General features: G+C 40.5%; 1 protein-coding gene across 3 annotated transcripts in view; it reads right to left on the reverse strand.

Annotated features, from left to right (window-relative positions):
* LMBRD1 (LMBR1 domain containing 1) overlaps positions 1-24366 on the reverse strand; it is a 211592-nt gene that overhangs the window by 94726 nt on the left and 92500 nt on the right. For all 3 annotated transcript variants that reach the window (XM_090034614.1, XM_090034620.1, XM_090034608.1), the window contains exon 7: positions 19336-19409. In XM_090034614.1, the coding sequence (XP_089890740.1) occupies positions 19336-19409 (74 nt within the window). The remainder of the gene's footprint in view (positions 1-19335; positions 19410-24366) is intronic.

The following is a 24366-nucleotide window of genomic DNA, read 5'->3' on the forward strand; positions in this document are numbered from 1 at the left end:
GCCTCCAAGAAGGACAATATCGATCTCCTCTGTGACTTTGTGCACCCCCAGCCAGCCGCGCTCACTGCTTAGGCAATGGGCAGGCGGAAGTGCCAGTGCCCCCACTACAAGCACCAGCTGATCCGTGCAGCCACTCCCAGAAGTGGCCGCAGCCATTCCCAGAAGTGGCCACTGCAGGATCAGCCCCAGTCAGTGAGACGGGTCACAGGGGGGCCATGTGCCCCCCAACTAAGGTGGCACCAGTCACCTAAAGTCCATGTTAGACAAACTGTCAGAAACTGATGACTTCTGAACAGATTATGAATATCCAGCTTCTCCCAAAACACCAAAAAATTACCAAAAAGCGAAAATGTGAAGAGCTCAACACCAAAACCCCAGGAGTCAGATCTGAAAGGATCTCCAACAGCATCTTCATGAAAAGCTCTTTGCCATGTCCACAAATTAAAACAACGCTGAGGAACTCTGGAAAGTATTTTAAATCCCTTCCATATAGCCCATGCTGACTTTATTGGCTATGCCACCAATCAGCATCTCTCATTGAACCAGTTTTGGTGTTGAGATCCAAGACCTCCTCAACCAGAAGGGAAAGGCCCATTCTGCTTGGCAACATAACACCACTGCACCTCAGCACGCAATGACATAAAAGGCTCCTCAAAGCCAAAGTTCAAAAGGAGGATCTGGGAAAAAAAAAAAAAAAAAAAAAATCAAAAATCTCTGGTCCCCTACGTACAATGATTACACTCATCTGGTTTTGGAGAAGCCTCAGGAACTTGATGTACTTTTCAGGACACTGAAATCTGGCCAGTACTTTCCACAAGGCTTCACAATTGATGGAATCAAAAGCCTTAGTGAGGTCACATACAAGTCCTGATGTTGTTCTTGACACTTTTCTTGGACCTGGTAGGCAAATCGCGTCATGTCAACTGCCCTACAGAATGGTCAGAAACCACAGAGATTCTACCAGGACTTCCTCAGCAAGAGGTCCCATGTAGTGGACTGGAGACCAATCTATTTGTCATCTGAACTGGGGTTAAGCCAGGATGCATCATTACCCCAACTTTTTTTTTTTTGACAGTGATCCTGATTCTTGTTAAGGACAGCCTTTCTGTAATTGACAGTGAACAGCCATCCATCCATTTGGTATTCAGTCTTGGATGTTTTTGCTCAAAGTCCTATTCAAAACAACCATTCTTAACCTTCAATACACTGACGATTGTACCATGCTTGAACACATTAACAAAAGCCTCCAGACTACTTGATCTTTTCAGAGAAATCTATTGAACTTTAGCCTTGTTGATGGGCCCAAAGTACCACCCTGCCTTGGGCCATGAATGTGATCCCACTCCCCAAATTATCATTGAGAGGAAGACCTTCTAAGCAGTTGAGCACACCCCTCCCCACAATCTCAGTAGTCACCTCAGAGTGAACATTAATGAAAAGATCTAGCACAGGATTCAGTGTACAAGTGCCTGCTGTGGGAAACTGCTTTGCCTTGTTGTTCTAGAGACTCTGATGAATGAAGGCAAGACCCAGGTCTACAATGCAGTCACCATCTCCATCTTCCTCTATGGGTGTGAACATGGGTTATCTACCATATGCATCAAGAGCCCAGAGAAGGATCATAAACATTAGCTCGGGAAAATCCTCTATACCAAGTGGGAAGATTGCCATACAAAATGCCAGCACTCTTGCTGAAGCCAAATGTTACCAGCACTGAGTTGGTGATCCTGATGTACCAGTGTCCCTGGACCGAACATCATGTGCAGATGCCCAACTCAGCCCCCAAAACAAATGCTCCACTGCCAACTTAGTAACACCCTGAGGAAACACTACAAGAAAGACCATGTAGAAGGCATACCTCAAGAAGAGAGATTCCAGTATCAAGGGTTAGGTTGGTAGCCAGCTCCTCCCATCTCAACAGCATTGCAGCCTCAATTAGGTGGAATCCTGCTTCTAGATAGTGTTTTGCTCTCAAAGCAAAGAAAGCATGAAACATCTCAGCCTGCAGCTTACTTTCCCCTGCAGAAGAACCTGCAGACAGAAGTGTGGCTCAGTGTTTGAATGCTTAAGTCACACCTCAAGACGCATCAAGCAGCCATAGTAGAGATTATTCTGGAATCAAGGTATTGCCAAGGACAATGGACTTCTACTCCATGGCACAGAAGAGAGAAAGAAGAAACCACAACTGATCCAAACCTAATAAGTTGTATTTGCATAGTACCTTGCCCCCTATCCCAAGGAAAAATGTGTTTAGATTCCCCGCAGTACTTACAGCAGTAGCTTCTTCAGGAAGACAACATATCTAGTAGGTTCATATTTATATAGTGTCAAATGCAATTTACAGAGTTTAAGAGCGTATGAGCTTCCCAGTTTCTCTTTATTAGTGAGGACATGCATATCACCAGCCCTCTCTCCCCTACCCCCATTATTTGAATCCCCTGAATACACACCAAGGTAAAGGAGCTAAAAGTCTATGCCAACCACTAGAACTTAAGATTGGATGAGTTTCATTGGCTTCTCTCCCAGCTAAGGTTGCACAGTTGTCTAGTCACCATTATATATTCACTTCCATTTCTCAATTGTCCAAGTAAAAAAGGAGAAATCCTAAAGGGAGAAAGTTTCTATGGGAAGGAGACTTCCCTACTGTCTCCATTCTCTCTCTTCCCCTTAAAGTCTCACCTCCTACCTAGGCTATCCACTGGGGGGAGAAAATACCAGTTACGTCACTAGAATGCAAGTTCTATAGTCCTCCCCACCCTCTGACATGGCCCAAATCAGACTGCCCCCCACCCCAAGTAATTCTGCTCCTTCTCAGTACACAGATCAAGTCATTGTAGGCCCCCCACACCCATAGGCTATACCCCTCATTTTGCAAAGGAACTCTAGGCTCCTGAAAGATAAATGTCAAGGCCTAGGGTTTTTTGTTGTTTTTTTTCAAAAAGTCCTTTTGTTTTTGCCATTTTTGCAAAAGCAGTAAACTTCAAGCAACCCTTTAAGATTAAATTCAACATTCCTAAGTTTAATGGTAGGTTCCATCATTAGATTTTTTTTAAATTTAGTTTAGAAGTATATTCTCTTTAAAAGCTGTGTAACTGTCTTATAGTTTTTAGCAAAGACTTTATATTATTTTCTCTTTTTTTTTGTGTAACTGCCGCGCGGCACTCTCACATTTATGTAACCTTGAAGTAGACTGTTAATCAAAATGAACGCTTTGTACTTCTCTCCACTGGCATTAAGCTACACATGCGCATTCTGTAAATTTCATTTCTTATCTAAAAGTGTCATTTTTGCAGAAATGAAACTTATGTAGAAAATCTGCCTAGCAATAATTATGTAAAAGAAAATTATCCTATCTGTATACTATAGTTAGTGTCATAGAGGCAGTCCAACAAACATTTATAAAAGAGGCAAAAAGCAGGAAGCAGCAGAGACGACAACTGGAAAACTCTGTGGGCCTGATCACCCCGCAGACCGGTTCTCAGCCTCCCCGTCTGGGCGTATCCCAGCGAAGATAAAGGCCTCAGAAATCCGACAACTGACAACGATTCACTGTGTTACAGTATTGCTTTGTGTTTCCCAATTATGAGCCGTTGACCAGTTCTGGGACTTAAGGAGCCGGCAGCCGCACCTAGCTTTGGACTTGTTCCACTGTTGGAACGCAAGGGCTGGCTCTGGAACCTCGTGAACCAACGGACACCCTATAGACTATCCCACTCATGAGCTGTTGACCAGTTCTGGGACTACGGAGTCGGCAGCTGCTGGCTCTGGAACCCCGTGAACCAACAGACCCCTTTAGTATCCGGCATACTGTAACTGAAGAAACATCGGAGACTCCGCTTCTCGACTGCCTCTCATCGTAGCTTAGACAGCATACCTACGCTCGCTATACTTGTATTTACTGCAACTTCGTTCCAACCGGCCTCCCCTCTTACTTGTAAGAGGGTGAGGCCAGGTGAGTGAATAAATCTTTTTATTTTACTCTATATCTACTCCGTAATAACTTTTATGACTAACATTCCATATCAATGAGCCGTTGACCAGTTCTGGGACTTAAGGAGCCGGCAGCCGCACCTAGCTTTGGACTAGCTCCACTGTTGGAACGCAAGGGCTGGCTCTGGAACCTCGTGAACCAACGGACACCCTATAGATTAAGAGACACTAACTACTTACTCTAAGTCGTCTACTTGTGCCAACTCGGCGAACCTCGAGGGCGGCTAAGAGCTACCTCAATCCCGCCCCACAAGCCGCGCGCTCACACAACTCCGCAAAGCCCGCGGCTCCCCTAAGCGGTGCCGGAGCCGCTAGCCCGGCATTTCGCCACAAGCTGAAATCCTCTTTTGCCTACCTAAGTAACATAAAAAGTAGGCTAGGACAATATTTCATATAGTGTGACTTCTGACCATTACCTCAACATAGAATGCTATAGCAATTGAAGCTACCCCCCCCAACTAATTACCTGAGATGTAGCAATTAAAGTGCATTTGTTAACAGAAAAGTTTAGTTTCAAAAACACACTTTCTGTACAATAATAAGCAGCTCCCCATTATGGTTGCAACATAAGAATTAGGGTTTGTTGGTTTGTTTTTTTTTAAACATAGTCATTCATGTACAAATGGGTTTTTTGTACAGGAATTTACAAGATTATTTTATATATTTGTTGCCTAACACTGCCCTCTAGTGAAGTCACAGAATGCAGCCAAACAAAATAGAAAGAGTATAAAATTGTATTTAAAGCAAAACCTAATCAATAATGAAAAAAATTAAAGTAGTGGTATTTAAAGTGGCCTTTTGAGGAGTGAGGGAAATCTAAGGGTTTTTCTTTTCAGTTTTAATTTTTAAGAAGCTATTTTTCTGATGTTGAATTTCAAAACATGATCCAAAACAGGTGTCCAATATGCACAATATGCAGCCACATACAGCTCCCATTATAAATGTATAACATACACAGTTTGTCAGACTATTAATTCACATAAAATTTAATTTTTATTGCATTATTTCTAGAATGTGTACCAAGGAAAACAAATGCTAAAAATAAACAGTTAAACAAGGATTTAGCTACAGAAAGCCTTCCAGTTACCCCAACTTGGTACTTCTTTCAGTAATTGGAATCCCTTATTACTTCAGAGGACTCTCTCATTTAATAGTGTTTAAGAATAGGTCTATCTGGAAAGATTCAATACTGTTACTGCATACTCTAGTACTCATGATTTCTGCCATGTACCATCTTTAAATAATAGCTGATGTACAGAGGGAAAACTACTAAAATTTACATTTAAAAATGAAAGACAGCTTAGGTTTCACAAAATAAAAAAAGCCCTCCAACAGCTGTAGTACCCATGTGGCTCAGAACTGGAATGCAGAAGTCCTAAAGCCTTTTTGCTTTCTCTGGAAATCCCAACTTTTCAGAGGATAAGACTGACATTGGAATATGCACTTGCTCGCCTTGAGTGACTATTCTGACTCTCTCGTACATGCTCTCAGGCCCCATTGAGACTCCTGTATCAAAATCATGACAGGCAGAGCCACAAATCCAGATGGGAAATAACCACAGGCTAAGAACTAAAGAAGCCAACAATTTCACTTTGATCTTGCCTTCTTTCACTAGATACAAGAGTATACAATGTTAAAAACAGCTTCATACCTCTATTTCAGAAAGCAGATGTATAATTCCTTCTGTTTCTTAACTAAAGTCATTCATCTTCAAAGTTATGCATCACTTGTGGTAAGGCAAGTACTTGAAACCATTTTGCTAGTTTGGCAGATCTGAGTCTCACTCACTTAGCCAAACTGACTTTCAGAACAAATACACTGTGTGGCTGACAACACTAAAAACAGGACTTCTCCAACAAGTTACCCTCAAAAAATGTATTCAATACCATAAATAACTGACCATTAGGAAACTGTGAATCATTATGAATGTTAAAAGCTGCCTTGGTGTCACTAGAACAAACCCTCTTCCCAAATTCTTCAAACTAAATTCTCCTGCTCCCCTTTCTCCCACCCTACCTCCATATGCTCTTGCTTCACTCAACACCCAGAACCAACTGCCCTCAATGTGGCAACCACTCACTCCATAACTTATTTAGTACAAGACTCCAAATTACTTCAGACTACAAATGCTCCCCCAAAATACATGCTCGCCCCTGCCTTCCAAGCTTGTCTAGTGTACTCATAACCATAATATCCAGATGCCTCGAAGGAGATTCTTCACGGCACTGTGACAGAAAGCAGTAGCCATTTTACAGAAGTTTATGCTGAAAAATGTAAGCTTATTTTGGTACTGAACAGAGGAGCTCATTCTTCAGAAGTGGGGGGGGGGAAAAAAATCAAACTAAACATCTACTTTAATTAGAATTGTGAATACTGAGAACATTTGGAAAAAGAGATGAGGTTAAGCATCTAGTTCAGCACCCAAAAAATAGGTGCAAGCTGGATGTGCTCTAAAACTCAGTTTTAAGTGACCTAATGAAGCAAAAAGTCTACACCAGAAAAATATTCCTTTTCAGTCCCATGCACTGATCTTATAACCTTCTTTTCTGCAACCCCTTCTGTTACTGTCTGAACTGAATACGAAAAACATCTTGCAGAAACAGAGATCATGGGATTAAGGTTTTTCTGTGACCATATTCCTATGTACTATATGCCCCCAAAGTACAATACATGCCTTATTTCTGAAAGAGAATAACTTCCAAGGAAAGAGGTTTCTGTAGCAGAAGCTGCTGTTGCCATATTACTTAATTTTATAATATGTACCCTAATTTCCAGTAACAATTTTGGGAAAAATGTATCCCTGAGAGGAGAAAAAAAATGAAAGCACCATATTTTTCTCTCATAGTTAACATATAACCTTAATTCTAGCACCTTGTATTGTCTTGACAGCTTACTGTTATTTTAAGTAATTCTGTTTTTATATAAATACCTAAATACATTTTAGCAAGTGTATCTGCCAACAGGCTGGGTGCTGCTTGGCTGGATAGCAGCACTACAGAAAAGGACCCAAGGGACTTGGATTACAGACTGAACAAGTCTGCAGTGCAACAGCTGCACAAAAGGTGACTCACTTTGAGCTGCATCAGCAGGAGCATGACACAGGGTGAGGAGGGAGTGATAGTGCCTCTTTACTCAGCATTAGTTATAAGAGTAGCGTATGCAGTTCTGGGCTCTACATTTAAAAACAGCATGAAGAAAAGGTAGAAAAGAGGCAGGTAACAAAGAGATACAGGACTTGGAAGGTAAACGATATGAAAAAAGGAAAAAAAAATAAATAATCAGGATGCTCAGCTTTATGGAAACAGCAATTAAAAAGGGACTTGACAGCAGTCTTACAAACACCTGAGAAAGGCAACCCATAAAGGAAAGATCCTTTTCTCCCTTGCTGCACAGTTGGACACAGACAAAATGGCTTGTAGTAACGGCATAACAGTTTAGACTGGATATCAGGAAAAACTTCAGTTAAAAACAATGAAGTAGTAGAATAAAATGCCTAAGGAAATTGTGGATGCTCCATCACTGGAAGTGTTTAAAAAAAGGCTGGATAAGCACTGGTCAGGGATGACCCAGAAGTAGCCATGCTTGTCATACTCCAGGTATTTCCCATGCTTTGCTGGTTGCCACATGGGGCTGGGAAAGACTTCCACCACATGCCACCCTCACCCCCAGCCCCCCAACTGCTACAGCTGGTGTCGAGGAATTGTTTATCCCTACCTTCATCGGAAACCATGGGTACTGGCTTCAGGAAAAGCTAGAGATTTTGGCTGGAGTTTGCCAGTGCTCCTGCTGGGACTAAAACCTAAAGATTCCTCATTGAAGGGTCTTGCCTCTGTGTTCAGTCAGGCCAATTACTACCACATTTGGGGGTGGGAAGAAGTTTTACCCCATGGTCAGACTGGTAGGGACTGGGGGGTTCCCTTCCTCTGTAGCAGAGGTTGTGGCTCTCTTCCCAGGATCTCTTGAGCATTTTTTGAAGACTTGCAGCACCAAGTGCAGGCCAGTTTCTACTATTATCCCCCTGCTTTACCCGTGGCTAGTTAGGTTGCAGTGTCTTGTGGTTGTGATGGTTGACTGTAGTTTTAGTACCCGGTTAGACAAGGATTGTAAGGGATAGTTTGGGCTGCTTCTGCTTTGGGCAGGGGATTAAGATTTGTTAACCCTCTTCCAACCCTCTTTTGCTGTGATTAATAGAAGGGAGGTTGGCCTGGAAAGTCCAACAGCTTGTCCTCAGGCGCTGAGTGGATCTTGTTCCCCAGACTCCTCTGGGAGGACAAAACCCGATTCCAAGCTGGTGCCCCTACCAGACTATACAGCTTGGCTGGAGAGCCCCACCAGCCTGTCTTCCTTTCCAATAGTTCCCCCCACCACCACCCCGAAGTTGAATAAAATTAGATCTGCCATCTCTATAGAAATAATGCCTAGAATTGACAAGTGTCCTGGAACAACTCTCCCCACAGATGGTAAGAAGTAGAGATGAGTTGCATATGGATAAATCATAAGGAAAAAAAATCCAAAAAATATAAGTAACCAATATATTTGGAGGGAGGATACAAAACTGAAACAGAATAACTCACCCCTTTCTCTAACTAGAAATAGCTCTCATTGAGACCCATCACCATTTTGCCTAGCCAGTCTTCCTGCTTGCTCTTCTAGACTGTTCCCAGCTTAAGCACAGGAGTTTCCTTGACAACACTTCTTCCCAGAAGGCAGCTCTCAAGTATCCTAATAATATCTCCCCATCTTTATTTCTCCATTTCATTTTTGGGGAGTATGTGTATTATGCAGATGATTCTGTTCTTCCAGACAGGAATCATTTGACAAGCTATCTGTCTTTACTATAATTAGGAATAGGAAAGCCAGTAAAAGTTACTAGAAACCCATCATATTTCCCCTCAGTTGATTTATTTGGGAGAGAGACAGACTACCACATAGCCCGAAATTTCCTTTTTGAATGCACTTTATCCATTATAAAGGACAAGGCATTTTCCTTTGAAGTTCAAGTTTCAAGCCACTGTTTAATAAGCATGTCTATTCTAGGTCCACATTCTAGAGACTGGCCTCTTCCCTGTAAGGGAAGAAGAGGGCAGACTCCATCTTTCAAAACCAAGCTACAGGTTTTAACCCCCTCAGCCACAGTTGTTGCAGTCAGGATCCTCTGCAGTCAGCATTCAGCTATGACTAGAAAAAAATCCCCATTCTGCCTTCCTGAAACCAGGTACATATTTAGGGGCATACAAAAACAAAAAGACCAGAGTACCAACAATTCAAGAGAACATGCATTTAGCATCTCCCCATATTAATCCCTATATATTGGCGTATCTATCACAGTACTTGGAAAAAAAAAAAATACAGAACTGCTGATTTTTTGTAGAAAAAAAAACTGAAGGGATTGTTTCCCTCATGCAAATCTCATTTAAAAAAAACCTCAATTAAAGATGACTTTTTACTGCTGTTGTACAGTCAGTGACTTGCTCTGTAGCCACTGATGAGTAACACTGGCTATTCTTGGGAACAGTCAACTTCAACTACCTGAACCAGAAGGGGGTTTGCTTCCTTGCAGAAATAAGAAATATGACTGCCTCTTATGACTGAGAACCAAATACTGCTATTGCTAAATGCATTTCCTTCTCAGGTAGCATCTTCTATGGTTTGGTTCAGTAGTGAGACATTCTACTAAAAAAAAGGTCTGAAGCACAAGCAGCTACTGAGATTCAGATATGTAGGACACAAAGAGAAGACTGAAAATTAAGCTTTTCTTGCATCTGACAAAAGAAATAGCAACCATCACACTGTGACAAAAAAAAGTCACACACCTACATAGGGTAAAAACATACATGACAACACAGCAGCAACAGTCAGTAGAGCTGATGTTTGATTGGAGTACAGCACTAAATTACTGTATTCTCATATTTCAGATGCAGAATGTAGAAAGAGGAATTTTCCCAAATCATGATCAGGTGACAGTCTTCCTGGATGCTCCGTTTCCAGGGAGTGCAAAAACTTCCCAGGAGACATACTTCCTGGTGTGGTGATGCAGCAATGAGACCAGACCTAGACCCTTGCAAAGACAATGGCAAGATTTCCTCCTATACAGTAGTTATTAGATAAGCGCTTGTAAATAATGCATTGTTTCCACACCACACACCTTGTAAGCTCATGTCAACACCATACCAAAGCACCCATTGGCTGAATCAAGTAATCTATTTTACTAATAAACTGAGGTTACCAAAATAGGGAAAGACTTTCCAGACTTAATTATCTGACATTTTCAGGGTATCATAAGCCACAGCAACACTTCCATTATTTTTCCTCTATTTAAGATTCCATTACTGCTGGATCTTTAAGTCTATTAATAATAGTATTAAAAACAGTATTATTTTGTTGTTTCTCCCCACAGACTGCATGAAACATGTCAAAAGATTTTAGCAGACCTAAAGAACACCTTTACCTTGAAAAGGTGAAAGTTTTAAAGTAGTACTCAAAGCTGGGATGCATAAAAAAGTCACTTCAGACAGCAGGATAATGCGATGCATGAAAGTGCCATTAGAAATTTTCAAATCCAACCCAAACATGCACCATGATGTTTCTTCAAAACAATATAGAGGTATACAAGAGTTTAGACAGAAAAAGATATGCAAGGAAGATCAACTATTTTTTTTTTCCAGAATTAACATTTAGTAATATGACAACAATCATATTCAGCCATCAAGTCCACATTGCATGAAATGGACAAAAAGTCACTCAAAAACCAATCTGCCTATCATAGTGCGAGTAATATATTATTCTGCCTTGAATTCAAAATAGCAACTTCAGGCTGATAACTACTGTATTAATACCTGAGGCTATACAAAGCCACTTCAATACAAAAACACATTAATGAAAGTATAGATGCCAACTACATCTGTGAAAATGCTTCACAACAAAAACTTCCTAGCATTAATTTATCATTTTACTGTTAGGCTCCATGTTTACACACAGTTAGGAGCTGGAAACATAAATCATCAAGGCCATAGGATTTGTAAAGCCCTAAGCTTTTGCACCTTTTGTTCAAATTTCTTACACTTTTACTTTGATTGTGTGCGTGTGTTTTATTCATTTGCAACCCAATGAGAGAAAAGCCCAAATTTGTCCTCAAGTCTTAAAGACCCACATCACGTATAACACCATCTGTTAGACTCTTTCTAATGCTGGATTTTAAAAAAAGTGTATAAGAGAAAATTTATGAGAAGGCAAGGATTTTTATGAGTGTTATTTTATGGACCAACTGTATGGCTGTGAGAAATTTAGATAACCTTCTGTACGAGGCACCTTCTCCAAGGTCTGAGAATTGTGATGACATCTTCTGTTCAAGCTTCTTCAAGAAACCCACTAGACCCAGTGAGCTTATCTGCAACCCTCAGACCAGAACCCAAAACTACAATGTCTCTTTCCTTCTATTTCACAGCCCAGAAGGCTTATTTTACACAAATCATTGCTCTACCTGCTACATGGCTCAAGCTGTGCCCAATTTTTTCTTCAAGCCTGGAGATGGGCAACTTGTACCCAAAAGCTTGGCACAGCCATCCAGTTGGTCCAAAATAAATAAAATTTAAAAAAAAAAAAAAAAGTCATCCACAAAAAATCTTGACTTCTCATTTCCTGGACCATCACAACTACATTTTTCTAACACTAATGGGACTGAGAAGCTCAAATAGCAACCTCTTCTCACTGTATATACTCTGAAACCTGACTTCATTTTTTATTTTTTAAAGGAAAGGAGGAAACAATCTTACCATAACTTTAAGTTAAGAAAACAGCAGCTTCCCAATTCAATTCATACCAATAAAACACGTTCTATAATTACTATTCCCAGTAATTGCAGGTCAAAACACTACCTAGAAGACATTTTAGGCCTGTAACAATAGAGAAACTACCTGAACGTTTGAAATGCAAGAGAAAAAAAAAATACAAATTCAAACATGTTGTGAACAAGGCAAAAGCTTGACATCAGTTGTCTGTTAAAGTGATCCAATGAAAGCGGGGGGGAGGGAAGAGAGAGAGAGAGAGAGAGAGAAGCAGCAGCAGAAAAGCACCTTCACTTAACCAGAAGTCTTATTACAACATACAAGATAGAAAATAGATCTTGTGCTGAATTCAGTTTTGGCAGGGGAAACAAGGAACTCTAGTTTACAGAAGAGGAATTTCTAACTTACACAGAAAACTTTGTTTTGACCATAAGCGGGCTGCACATTCTAGTCTCAGAAATCTTAAGATACATTTGTTTCTAAAAACAGTAAGCATTCAGTACTTTCAGGACTGTTTACTGTTTAGCTTGTAGAAGTGTTAATTCAAATCATTCCTTTTTTCAGATATCAAGTTCTCTCAGATAAGCTTCCCCCCCTTCCCAGCTACCCTTTTGGATTTCGTTCTACAGAAACAAAAGTGGCATCTCTTATTGCATAATAAACAAACTGCTGAGGCCTGGGGTAAAAACATAGCTACAAATGCAAATAAGCATCTTCAGAGTGAAACCATACTAAATTTATGGCAAGAGGTTTTATAAAAACAAGACGTCAATATGCAATGAACAAAGCTTAAAAGTGTCTATACCAGTTGGATTAAGTTGTAAATCCCCTAAAGAAGCTCCTACTTACCACATTAATGAGACTATAATGACAAAAAAACAATTTATTATGTTATCTTCATAGACTATACCACCCACCTGATGCAGCCAACATTATGATACCAAATAAAGGTTCTAGGTCTGTTACTATAAGGCAATTGAGATACTTATCTCTCTTTACAGCCAAGGGAACCTTAAAATGCACAGCATCTTGCAAGAGACACTCAGCATTTCCCAGGCAAGTCTCTCAGCAAATTCCACCCCCCCCCCCAACTGAAGAGTCTCTCCTCTAGCTTCATAAAAAAGTTAAAATTCTCAAACACTATACAGTACTGCAGCTTTGGATTCTTTCAATGTTGTATTGATAAACAGAACATGTTAATCCAACTCCCACTTAATTCACTATTTGAGAACCTAGTTATTAGAAGCCGCCATTCTTTACTGCTCCTTAACTATTTTCCCCAACACCTCTTCATTTATCATACCACTTGAGATACAGAATAATGAATAAGGAAATCAGTAAACTTAAATTTACTCCGCTGGTCTTCAAAGTGTCATCAACTGTAAAATCGTTCTGGAAATATTTTCAATTTGCTATAAAAAGGTATCATTGTAGTTCATGCAGATAGCAGTTTTCATTTCTGATTAATGAAAGCGTCTACTATGCAAATCATTTTTAGACTGCATGCACAAGGTAGTGTGTGCCACCATGTAGTAGTATAGCTATTCTAAGGGGCCCTCTGTTCCCTAAAAAGAAGCAGCTTTAAGTGCCTCAAAATTACATGCCATACTTACTTTAGACAAAATATTACAATCCTGCCACCCTCTTGGTGCTCTGGTTCATCAGTTACCAGCCAGGAAGTTTCTCATGTTTTACCAGCCTAAATAACAGATTCTGAATGTGGCTCTTATTGAAGAACAGACCTCTACTAGACCAAAAATGGCAAAGAACCTTTTTCTAGCATACAAAATGCATGTCTGATGCTTACTATATTTACACTTGCCTTTATCATATTTAAAACTTGTCCCACAGACCACGCATTAAAAAGCATTCAGTGAATAAAAGCTAATTTGGAACACAAAATACAAACATACTACAAGTCACACTAGCTCCCTGTGGGTTTTATTCAAGTAAATACAATGGTTCAAAATATGCTCTACCCATATCTGTACTAACAGCTCAATCTGTTACACTCAAAATGTAAAAGCATGAACCCTAATACACCATTCAATTAATTGTCACTGGTTCATTAAGCATGTAGTGACTTGCTCCTTAGGTCAGGAAGAATCCTGAACAAAGCAAAAGATGCTTTCTGAAAGTTACTGGGATAGTGTTAGTCCCATACTAAAGTACAAGGGTGACTTAAAGAGTCATGTCCATTGGGAAATACACAAGAGAATGTAAAAGAAACACTGTTAAATCTACACATGGAAGCAGATACAGATTTGATGTTGTAAATGAGGCAGTGGACAAATGGGGTGATGAAATACACAATTCTTAAGGAAAAACACTGTGCCCAAGTGTATTCCAAACTGTAGACACAGTAAGAGAATAGTGTTTCTGTTCAACTTTGATTATCCTTATGACTGGCTGGAACAAAATATTGTTTACACATAGTTGTCCCATTTACTTGATGCCCACAGAAATGCATCCAAAAAAAAAAAGGAACTACGCACCTCTGACCTGTTATGCAATGACTTGATTAGTGAGTTCTGCTCAGATGATGCAAGTGTCTCATTAAGTAAATCTCAACTACAAGATTATGGTTGGTCTATTGCCTGCTTTCAAGGACCACTCATCATAATCCTAGGATATACTGCACGAGTGAGCTTGTCTTCATATTCTCCTTATCAGCAAAGGTAGATAAAGTGTTACTTTGGTTTTGGATACAAAACAGCTGTACAGCCAAAAAGTGTGTTTTGTTTTCTTTCCCCTGCAGGTGTCTGAAGCTACTGAATCGAATCAATATTACGCTAAAAGGTAGCTGTTTACAAGGAAACAGAGCTAGGGAGGGTCTAGTCTGAACATACTTTTGTGGCTGAAAGCATTGTCTCTGCCACTGTAGCAAAAGCAGCAATTCTCCTTTCCATAGAGCAGGGGGGAAAAACTTCACCCTCATGAGACTTCTTGTGCACCCCACACAGAGCATAACTTTTCAAAACGTTAAAAACCTAGCATCAAGCTGCAGAACTAAGCCCCAAGTGTTAATACAGAGATCCCCAGAGAACAAGGAAACATGAGCACAATAAGTCTCAGTAGAATTTAGTAGAAACAAGAGAAGTAAAGTGATTTGATGTGTGTCGCCCCCAGCAGTTTTACAGACATTCACAACTTTTGAGCAAAGTTTTAAAAGCTATGAAGGCTTAAAGCTAAAACTAAATTTGCCATACTACAGCAGTAACGTTACCCAATTAACCTCAATGACTGAAAAGCAATGCTGAAAGTAAATTTACAGAACTGATCTTTAACCGAGGTACCAAAATGCACACTACAATTAGTCAGTTTATAATGCTACAAGTGGTAATAAGATAAAATGTGTATTAATGCAAACATGTATAGTTACATCTTACAGAGTAACAATGTATTACAGGCATAAGCCAACTGATAGCAGTTAGATGCCCTTGGGCAAGTTCAATAAACTGAGTACTTCTGAGTCTCCCGTCTTCTGAAGTACTTAACAAGCACAGCAGAAAAAGGATGGATCACTGATCTAATTGAAAACTACCCTTTGAATTTTTCAGCATGCCAACTTCACTTCCACTGTTCTCTTATTGAATGGAGAAATACAGTAAACCAAACTAAAAATGGTGTCAAAAAGTACTTAACTGATCTTGGTGATAAAAACCCAATTTGAGATTAAACTGAAGTATTCTCACCTACTTTCACCTTTCACACAATTATGGTCAATATTCCCCAATTAAAATTATAAAAAAGTGTACTATACAATAATTGTGCATTGGTACTGTACACTAATCATTAACATTGCCTGCAAGAAAATGCTAATCAACTAAAGACTGAAAAAGTACATACTATGTGCAAATTAGCCTTTAATGAAAGCAAACAAGAGATGGAAAAAACCTGATTCAGAATGCCAGACTGCAAAGATATCTACACTTAGCATATTATTACAACTGATGATATTCAGTTTTTTCCCCATGGACTGTAAAATAAAGCTAAATTTCAGACCCAAATACAATTCTCTCTTATGCAGGCATGTACCACCAACTCTATTAAACTTTGCCACAAAAGTATCATTTTGTGAAACTTCTGTGACTTTAGATTCTATTTCCCCTTGCCCTTCCAAATATTCTCAGAAGGGATTTGTTACAACACTTTGTGTTCTGTTGTAACTGCATTTTGCCCAGGAAGGCACATTAATTATTCAAACCTCTTTCCCCCTCCCCCAGGAAAAAGCTCAGTTACAAAAAGCCAAGATGACAAATAACTAATACCAAGAGGAACATAATAATCCTCCTCTCTCACCTTTTAGCCATAGTAGTGATGGCATTTGCAGGTTTGCCCCCTAACTCCCACCCCCCCAGCTAAAACCAAGACTCTCCCTCCCACTTCAAAAAGTAAGTCATTCCTTAATTTTGAACAGGTTTTTCCTCAAGGTCTCTCTGGACAACTCTACCACTCATTTCTCCTGCCATGACTGTGTTCCAATCCCCCAACCCATATATTTTTCCTTTTTACTTAGTTACAAAAACATCTTTACTGACTAGTGCATGGGGGGGGGGGGTGTTTTAAATATTACATATCTTTATTTGGCAATGTGCTACCACTGAAATGCCTGAAATAGATACTAGCTGATAGGGTTGGCCCCATACCCATTCACCAGCAAATCAAAGCTACATTAATACAGAGCACCTTGAACAGCAGTGCTCTATGTACAAGTCAAAAAGCCCAAAGCTGAATTTATTTAATATTCTCAGGTTTGTCTAAACTGTGTATATTGAACCAATAAGCAAGTGAACAGACATTAAATTTTTGGGCATTCATACACGTTTGCGCTGCCATACTGGGCACTCTTTAAAGAGTGCCTGGTACTAGCAGTTGTATAAGTGGTGAAATGTGCATCAGCACTGAGAAAATGGTGGCGGTGGCTTGATTTTGAACTAAAACAGAGGGGTTTTGCTTCAAAAAGTGCACCACCACCATTTTCTGGTCATTGATACACATTTTGCTATTTATACAACAACTGCAAGCAAAGAAGTGTAGTGTGTGTCAGCTTGCATGTGGAGTAGACTATTAACTGATCTGCTCTGACCCACTGGATCTCCGGCACATTGCAGGATGAAAAGGTATGTGCATAAATGCCCTCCAATTCCAAGAAATGCAGCCACATATGCCTGCACTGGCCCAAGCCAGAAACTAGAGGGTGCTAAAGCATGACTCCCTGCTCAGCTTGCGCCAAGGCTAGCCTACCCACCCTACAAAAAGGGGGGGGATCAGATGTGTGAACAAGAAAAGAGGTTTGCATGGGAGGTGCAAAGCATTCATGGGATGCTCAGGGGCCAAGTTCACTTGAATCTGGAGGTGATCTGGGTCAGAAGTTCAATAAACCAATTTAGCCTAAAATCAATCAAGTCTGATACTATATTCATCCAGATTTATCTTAAACCAGTTTCAGCCATTTTGAAAGCAGTTCATGTTCATTGATTATCTGATAAACTGTTGCGTTACATCAGTGGTCTCCAAACTTTCTCAAGTGAAATCACGTTTTGAAGTAAAGGACAATTCAGGATCTACAGGGGCCCCTCCACCCAGCAGGTCAGTCTGGGGGATGACAGTGGGAGAGGGGGCTGATCAAGGCGCCCCACAGCAAGGGTGGGAGTGGGTCAGGGGTGAGGAGGACCAGACAGGCTGGGCCAGGGGAGGGTCAGAGCCTGGGCAGATCATCCAGGCACATGGGGGGGCTCCCACCACTGCATACACTATGGCAGAGGCCCAGGGTGCATGGCCCCTGGCCTCCAATCTGTGCATGGGGGAGGTGACTGCTGCTGCATGCTGGGTTTTGAGTCCCACGCCCTGGTGCAGCTTGGGGCACAAGCTGCCCACAGATGGGGGGGCCATGTGGCCCCCAGGCCCCCACTGGGGTATGTGCAGCAGAGGCCCCCCCCACACACCTGGGTTCCGTCTCTCCCAACCCAGCCTCGAAGGAGGCACAGCTCAACTGAGCCATGTGCATCCCCCTGCTCCTATGTCCCATCACTCCTGGACTGCGTCCCACCACCCCTGATCTCAGAGCCCCTGACAACAGTTGATCCGAGTCTGGGAAGGCTAGCCCCTCCAGACTCAAACCATCAGGTGCTCCCCCATCAACCAGGCAATTGGGATAGACCAGTTGGTGACCACTGTATTACAGATTTGAACCAGTTTCCGATCACTTACACTGGTTTGTGTGCACTTTCTGTCCCTAGCCCAGGAGGGAAAGGTAACTTGACTGGGAACAAGGAAATAAGTTGTTCAGGGGCCTTCAAAAGGAGAAAGGGGATACCACTACCAGTTAAGATTCGTTATGTTTGGATAAGTCTTTGTAAAATTTAATATATTACAATAGTTTGTCCTCAATTAAGAGACAAGCTATTATCTATTTTAAGTTAAATCTGATCTGACATGTTTAGTTCAAACAATTTACTCTTCAGCTTTTAGCCATAAATACTGTACCTGTTCACCAACAATTTTTGATTTCTGAATGCCACTTCGTAAGCAACAGGACAGCAAGTTAACACCATAAATACTACATTACTATACCACTATACTAAACACCATAAATATGCTAACCTAGACAAAAAAAAAAAAAAAGAAAAAAAAAGAAGAAGTCATAGCGCCCCTTCTGTCAACAAGCTGATGGGTTCAGGTTCCCCAGTGCCACAATGGAACAAAAAGGGGGGGGCATATGCAAAGTGTACACCAGGCACTTTTTCCTTTTTTATCTTTCTCTCTGTATGGTACTTTTGGGTGAAGAAATACTCCATTTTGAATCCACTGCTGTCAAAGGTTCCCCGGGTGAAAAAGGTTTTCAGATGAACCTCTCAGTTGGATCTCCAACAGTTGAAGTCTGCAGATCCAGTCTTAGAATGGCTCAACTAGAATTCAACTCAAAAGGATAGCAAGCCTGACCTCAGCATCACCTATGGAGATATGCACTTATTAACTTAAAAAGCTGATTTAAATGAGAACTTTTCACCACATATGGAAAAGTAGCAAGTAAAGAAAGGGAGGGGGGGTTGTTTGTTCTTTAAAAAAGTCAATATAAAAAAAAAAAAAACATTTTACACCCTATCAAACACTTATATAAAGGTCACACCACAGAACACAGCAGTTAAAAACATTTGTCTATATCTATCTTCTATTTTTTATTTTCTTTAGTTCTTGTTTATTTAAATCATTTAACAACCAACTTATTTTTGCTAAGGCCCAGATCAGTGACTCTTGGACATCAGTAAATCATGCAGCATTTGGCTACATCAAGATTTGTTTGCAACTCAAAGGGTTAGGAAGTCTGGATACCTCTGAACTAGGTCACTTCAAATTGCTACTATATTTTTGGAAGTTAAGACATTTATTCCATTAATAGTTATAACAGGTAACCATTTATTACCCTTTTGTGCCAACAGATTTGTTTTTAGCATTAACTTAAATCACACAAGTTAAATTTAATATTGGTAAGTTAGAATCAACAAAATGGTAGTCAAAAAAGTACTGAACAGCCTCTGTAAAGGAGGTAGAGACTTACTGTGTAGGTGATCGCTGCCAACATACCAATCAAGGTCAAGGAACTAATGGAAAACGAAAGAGCAGCCAGGCCATCTGCAACATGAGAGCAGAGAAAACCCACTTAAAAATCATATGCAAGATAATACACTTCTGCAGCCACAGTGGATTTATTCTTTTAAAGTCAAGGCTTTAAAAATAAAGTTTAAAAATAAAAAAAGCTTAAACAAATCAAGTAATTTGACTTTAGACAAAACATGTTAGAACTGCATTTGCTTAAGCAGAGCAGTACTTCTCAACCTTCATACCAGGGATCCATTTGTAAACGATCACCAGTCCCGATCCAGTGCCTCCCACCCCCAGACCTCCAGTGTGTTAGGCAGGAGGGGGCCCCCATGCAGCTGCTTGCAGGCTGGAACTCTGCCAGCTTCCAAGGGAAAAGCCACAGTTTCCCACATTTTTCTTCTTTAAAAGAAAAACAAAACAAACAAAAAAACCCACACTGTAAAGTTTGTTCACAACCCTTTCATACATTCTTGCAACTCATTTTTGCATCACAACACACTGAACTAGAGAACTAGCATGCAAGGCAATCCCAGTGAAGCTTATATAAACCATATCTTTCAAAAAAAAAAAAAACCGTCATATCTGTGCTCCTATAAAAAAAATGGTATAAAAATCATTTAATCTACCTTTATAGAAGCTTTTCCCCAAACTGATACTGCAGTGCCCCCCCCAACGAAAAACAAAAAGAAAAGACACGAGAGCCCCCTAATCCCCTGTCCAAATCATACATATAGGGTGGCCCTGTGGTATAAGGTATAAAAACCCCACAAAACAAGAAATAAGAGCTTATATTAAAAACAACTGATGGAGCAAGAGTTAAGTAACAATACCCAGCAATACATAAATATTTAGCAAACAGACAAAATCACATTCAGCAAGTCTACATCCTTTAATTCATTCATTTTCTTTAAGAAATCACAATTTGGATAAGCCCAACATGAAAAAACAAAATGGCTGTCACTTAATAAAGTAAGGTCAAACAGTTTTCAAAAAATTAAGTAAACTTCCAACCCGAGCCCCAGTATTTTTTCTGCTATATAAAATTTTGGCCAGAAAAAAGGCAATAAATTTGGACCAATTAACTGGAAGATGCCCTTTGTTTTTCCAGTCTCAGTCTGTCATCTTCCCTCAAATTACCTTTGCTCTAGATTGAGCATGCCCTAAAAGGAAATATTACACACCTCAGGCTTAGATACCAATCACTGCTTATGAGTTTTTAGTTTACACAAGCATTTTACTTTAGATTATGAAGTTATGTTTCAGAAACTCGCCTTTTCATGGAAAGGAATATCATTCCACAAACAGTATCCTCATTCAAAATGTTTCTCCCGTTATTACCTGGATTCTTAACAAGAGGAACCTATTATATTCTTTTCACAGAAGAACACACACACTTCTCCTAAAAGCAGAGTTGACAGTAATGTCCTACAACAAAATACTGTGCATCTCTGGACAGAATTCTTGGTGAAATAAATTATGGATGGGCATGCCCTGTATTCAATCCACAGTAAATTCACTTCCCAGTTGCTAGGGATTACCTGAATACAGAATAAATATTAATGAATGCCAATGAGAAACTCTACTGGCCAGGTCAGAAAGCAACTGCAGCAGACTCAGGTCTCACTTGTTAAAAAGGGAAGCAAGAAGTCAATTTGGACAATGCCTCTCTAAACCCAAAACTATGTAAGATATCATCTTACTTTTGAGGCACCAGAACCCATGGCAGCTCCATTCTCTCCTCTTAAGTGAGCTCAGAGCTAAACTACCAGGAGAAGCCAAACTCAGGCAGCTGGGAAGAACTGAAACTGAAGCAGTGACCAGATTCCAAAACAGTTTCAATTTATCATACACGCCACCCCAAAACACAAAAGCCAAATACCAACATTCCCTTTATTTTCATCTCTTACTGGTTAGTCCCCTTCTGCAATACTGCATAAGAGGGGAAAAAAAACAATTTCCAAATATTTTGCTCATTATATCTCTTCCTTCCAATGTATTGCTTTAAAAGTTTGGATTATAAGCTCTTTGCAAAGAACGCCTCTCCAAAGTACCTGGTACAATGGGGTACTGATCCCATCTTTACAAAGATACACAATCTTATACCATTTGAAGGCTATTCTCCAAAAGCTAAGTTTGGCTTTAAGAGTTGCATTACAGATAACTAAGAATGCAAGCCAGTACAGTAACCAAGACCCCCGAAGCGTTCTGCATCATTTAAAAACTTATAGCTTTTAAAAGTGTAAGGACTTTAAAGTGTATAGATAGCCCTGTTCAATTCAGTTTTCAGTACTTTTGTGCTAGTACAGTTTAAGTAACAGTTACTGCTTAACTTAGGTAATGGATAAGAACAAAAAGCCTTTTACATGTCAGTTCCTCTCTCGACAGCCTTATGGAATTCTATTTGCTTGCTGGCAAGCAATCTATTCTCTGGATGAATCTCTCTTGGCTACATCTTCCAGTAAAATTAAAGATACCTTCCCTTGTACTTTTTACAAGCTTCTCATAGAAGCACGAGGGACTCCATACCTCCTCTTGGTACCTGGCAAAAAAGATTATATATTCCTCTTCTTCCAATCTTCATTACTAAACCAAGATGCCACATGCTCCTGTAGCTTGTCACTGTAAGAAACCAAAGACTAGCTGGGGGAAGGGATCAGCAGCACTCCAGGAAGATATGGGGATGATACAGCATACCTGACAGAAAAGGTTGCCCCTACTGCATTACAGCAATGCTGCAACACGAGCAGAACACTATATTTACTCAAAATGAAAATAAGGTACACCCCCTGCCCCCAGCATGGGGTAAAAATACCCTTATCTTAGATTCAAGTACAGACCAGGGAAGAAGTTGCTGCGATTCAAGATGGGGACTGGATGGCTCACATGGCAGGTAGGGAATGCATTCAGCAGGGAGGGGTACATAGAGAGAGCGCTGCTGTGGCCATAGGTCTAGCCATGGCCCCAGCCTGAGGCTGAAGCCAGAACTGCCTCTGTGCCCTGTTCCCCCAGCCGGGCCAGAGTCACCAACAAAGATTTCTTTTTTCCAAGTGGCAGAAGGGTGGGGAAGACAAGGGACATGGAGAAGGCTGCCTGGTCCCCAACCAGTTTACCCCCATTGCTCTTTTCCCTGCGGCAATGTTGGGGGGAGCATTAAATTTACGAGAGAACCTTCCCATAACTAGGATTCTAGACATGGAAAATTTAAACCCATTTATAAAAGTTTTCCATGTCTAGAATCTAATAATTAATTGAGGGGTTGTCTTAGATTTAGGTAAATATGGCATCTGTGAACAGCTTGCTATGAGTAGGCTTTGCTTGTAGCCTAGTAAGCAAGATTAAGCAAATCAGAGTCTAGCCTTCTGCTGGTAGAAAGTGGCATAACTGCCTATATTTTTGGAGTAGGTCTACCTTAGGATTGAGTTTGTCAAGAAAAATCCTGCCCACTACAAGAGTTTCTATCATACCTTAACTACATTTTCCATAGCAACAAGCAAACCTTAGTACTAATTAATATAGGGGTGTGAAATAAAGCCCTTACAAGTATGCACTAAAAATGTAGTACTTCTAACCCTAGAAAAATATGCATTTGCTATTCAGAGGCATCTCCTGTCATATAGCATATAAAAAGACAACTGGGGTAGCCCAGTGGCTAAACAGACAAGATATCATTCAACAGCCTGCTACCTGACCACCACCCACTTTTCACAGGTTTCCACAGACAGTAGCTAGTGTAATAAGTATTACTCATTCAACTTTTAGTTTGCTGTTATGACAGATATCTTTGTATTTCTATGAAGTTTACATTCAATTTGGCCTCTTATGTTCAAATTATAGTTCCTAGAGCTAAACCTAATGAAACAAAAATTTGGGGGTTAAACCCATTAGAAGCTACACTCTATTATTGCACTGGGTTCTCAAACTATTCATACTCAAGGTACCCTGGATAGAATCATAGCATCTCTTGGGAAAGGCAAGCTCTTATTTTTCTGCATCTAGAAGTGGGGAGTGGAATAGATCCTTTTTTTTCTGTTGCAAAGAGCAAGACCAAAACTATGGATTTTGAGGGTTGCCAAACCAAGAATTTACTGGCAATCTGAAAACTTTTACTGACATTCAAGCTTCTTTACTAAACACGTTTTACTGACACATTATGTACAATATAGGCCTTCTGCCAACATCAGACAATAGATAAAAAGGTCCAGGTTTAAAAGCTGGAATTCCGACGTTAAACATAGTAAACAGTTTGGTTGTCAATAAAGATTGCAGACTGTCAGTAAAGCAGTTTTCTTGGATGCTTCTCAACTGCAGCCTGACTGCAATGCTTCTTGACTGCAGCAGTGGTTTTTACAGCATGCTTGCCCCATTCCAGGGGATCCCTACTTGCCTTCAAACTTGATGCCTGTGATGGTACTGTGCTATCCTTCCAGCCTTGACCCTAGTCCTCATCCCCACATGGACCTCCAACAACTCTCCTCACTCTCAGCCCTACAGCTTCATCCCAGTTGTAGCACCTTCTCCCCATCCTGCTTTGGGCTATGAACCCTGCCCAACTCAGGCCCAACAAGGATACAGGCTGGCAACAGGATGCAAGAACAGCAGCAGCAGCTGCTCATGGCTGGTAGGGGAGATAGGAGACCTCCAAAGGGTCCCATGGGCTACAAAACCCTAAAAAGAACTCCCTGAAGTGTGTTGAACTCCTACTCAGGCACCAGATGAAGCTGCTCTGCTCTGTTTGTGTATCAAGCAGCTTAAAATCAGATTTGCTTTGAAACGAACAAGAAACCCACAACAGAGATTTCAGCTGTCCCCCACCACTTTGTTTTTCTGGTTTTTCCTTTTGTTTTTTTTTAAAACCAGACTGCCTGTAAGTTTACAGATTGCCAACAGCCCCGATTGCCATTCACCGACTTGCTTGCTTAAAACCAACAGCCTCCCACTTTAAAAGAACAGGACCTTTCCAGGATGGTACTCTTTTGGTAGCATTCTT

This window comes from Crocodylus siamensis, chromosome 1, assembly GCF_052110815.1.
Source record: "Crocodylus siamensis isolate JL-2025a chromosome 1, ASM5211081v1, whole genome shotgun sequence".
In the NCBI taxonomy this organism is placed as follows: domain Eukaryota; kingdom Metazoa; phylum Chordata; order Crocodylia; family Crocodylidae; genus Crocodylus; species Crocodylus siamensis.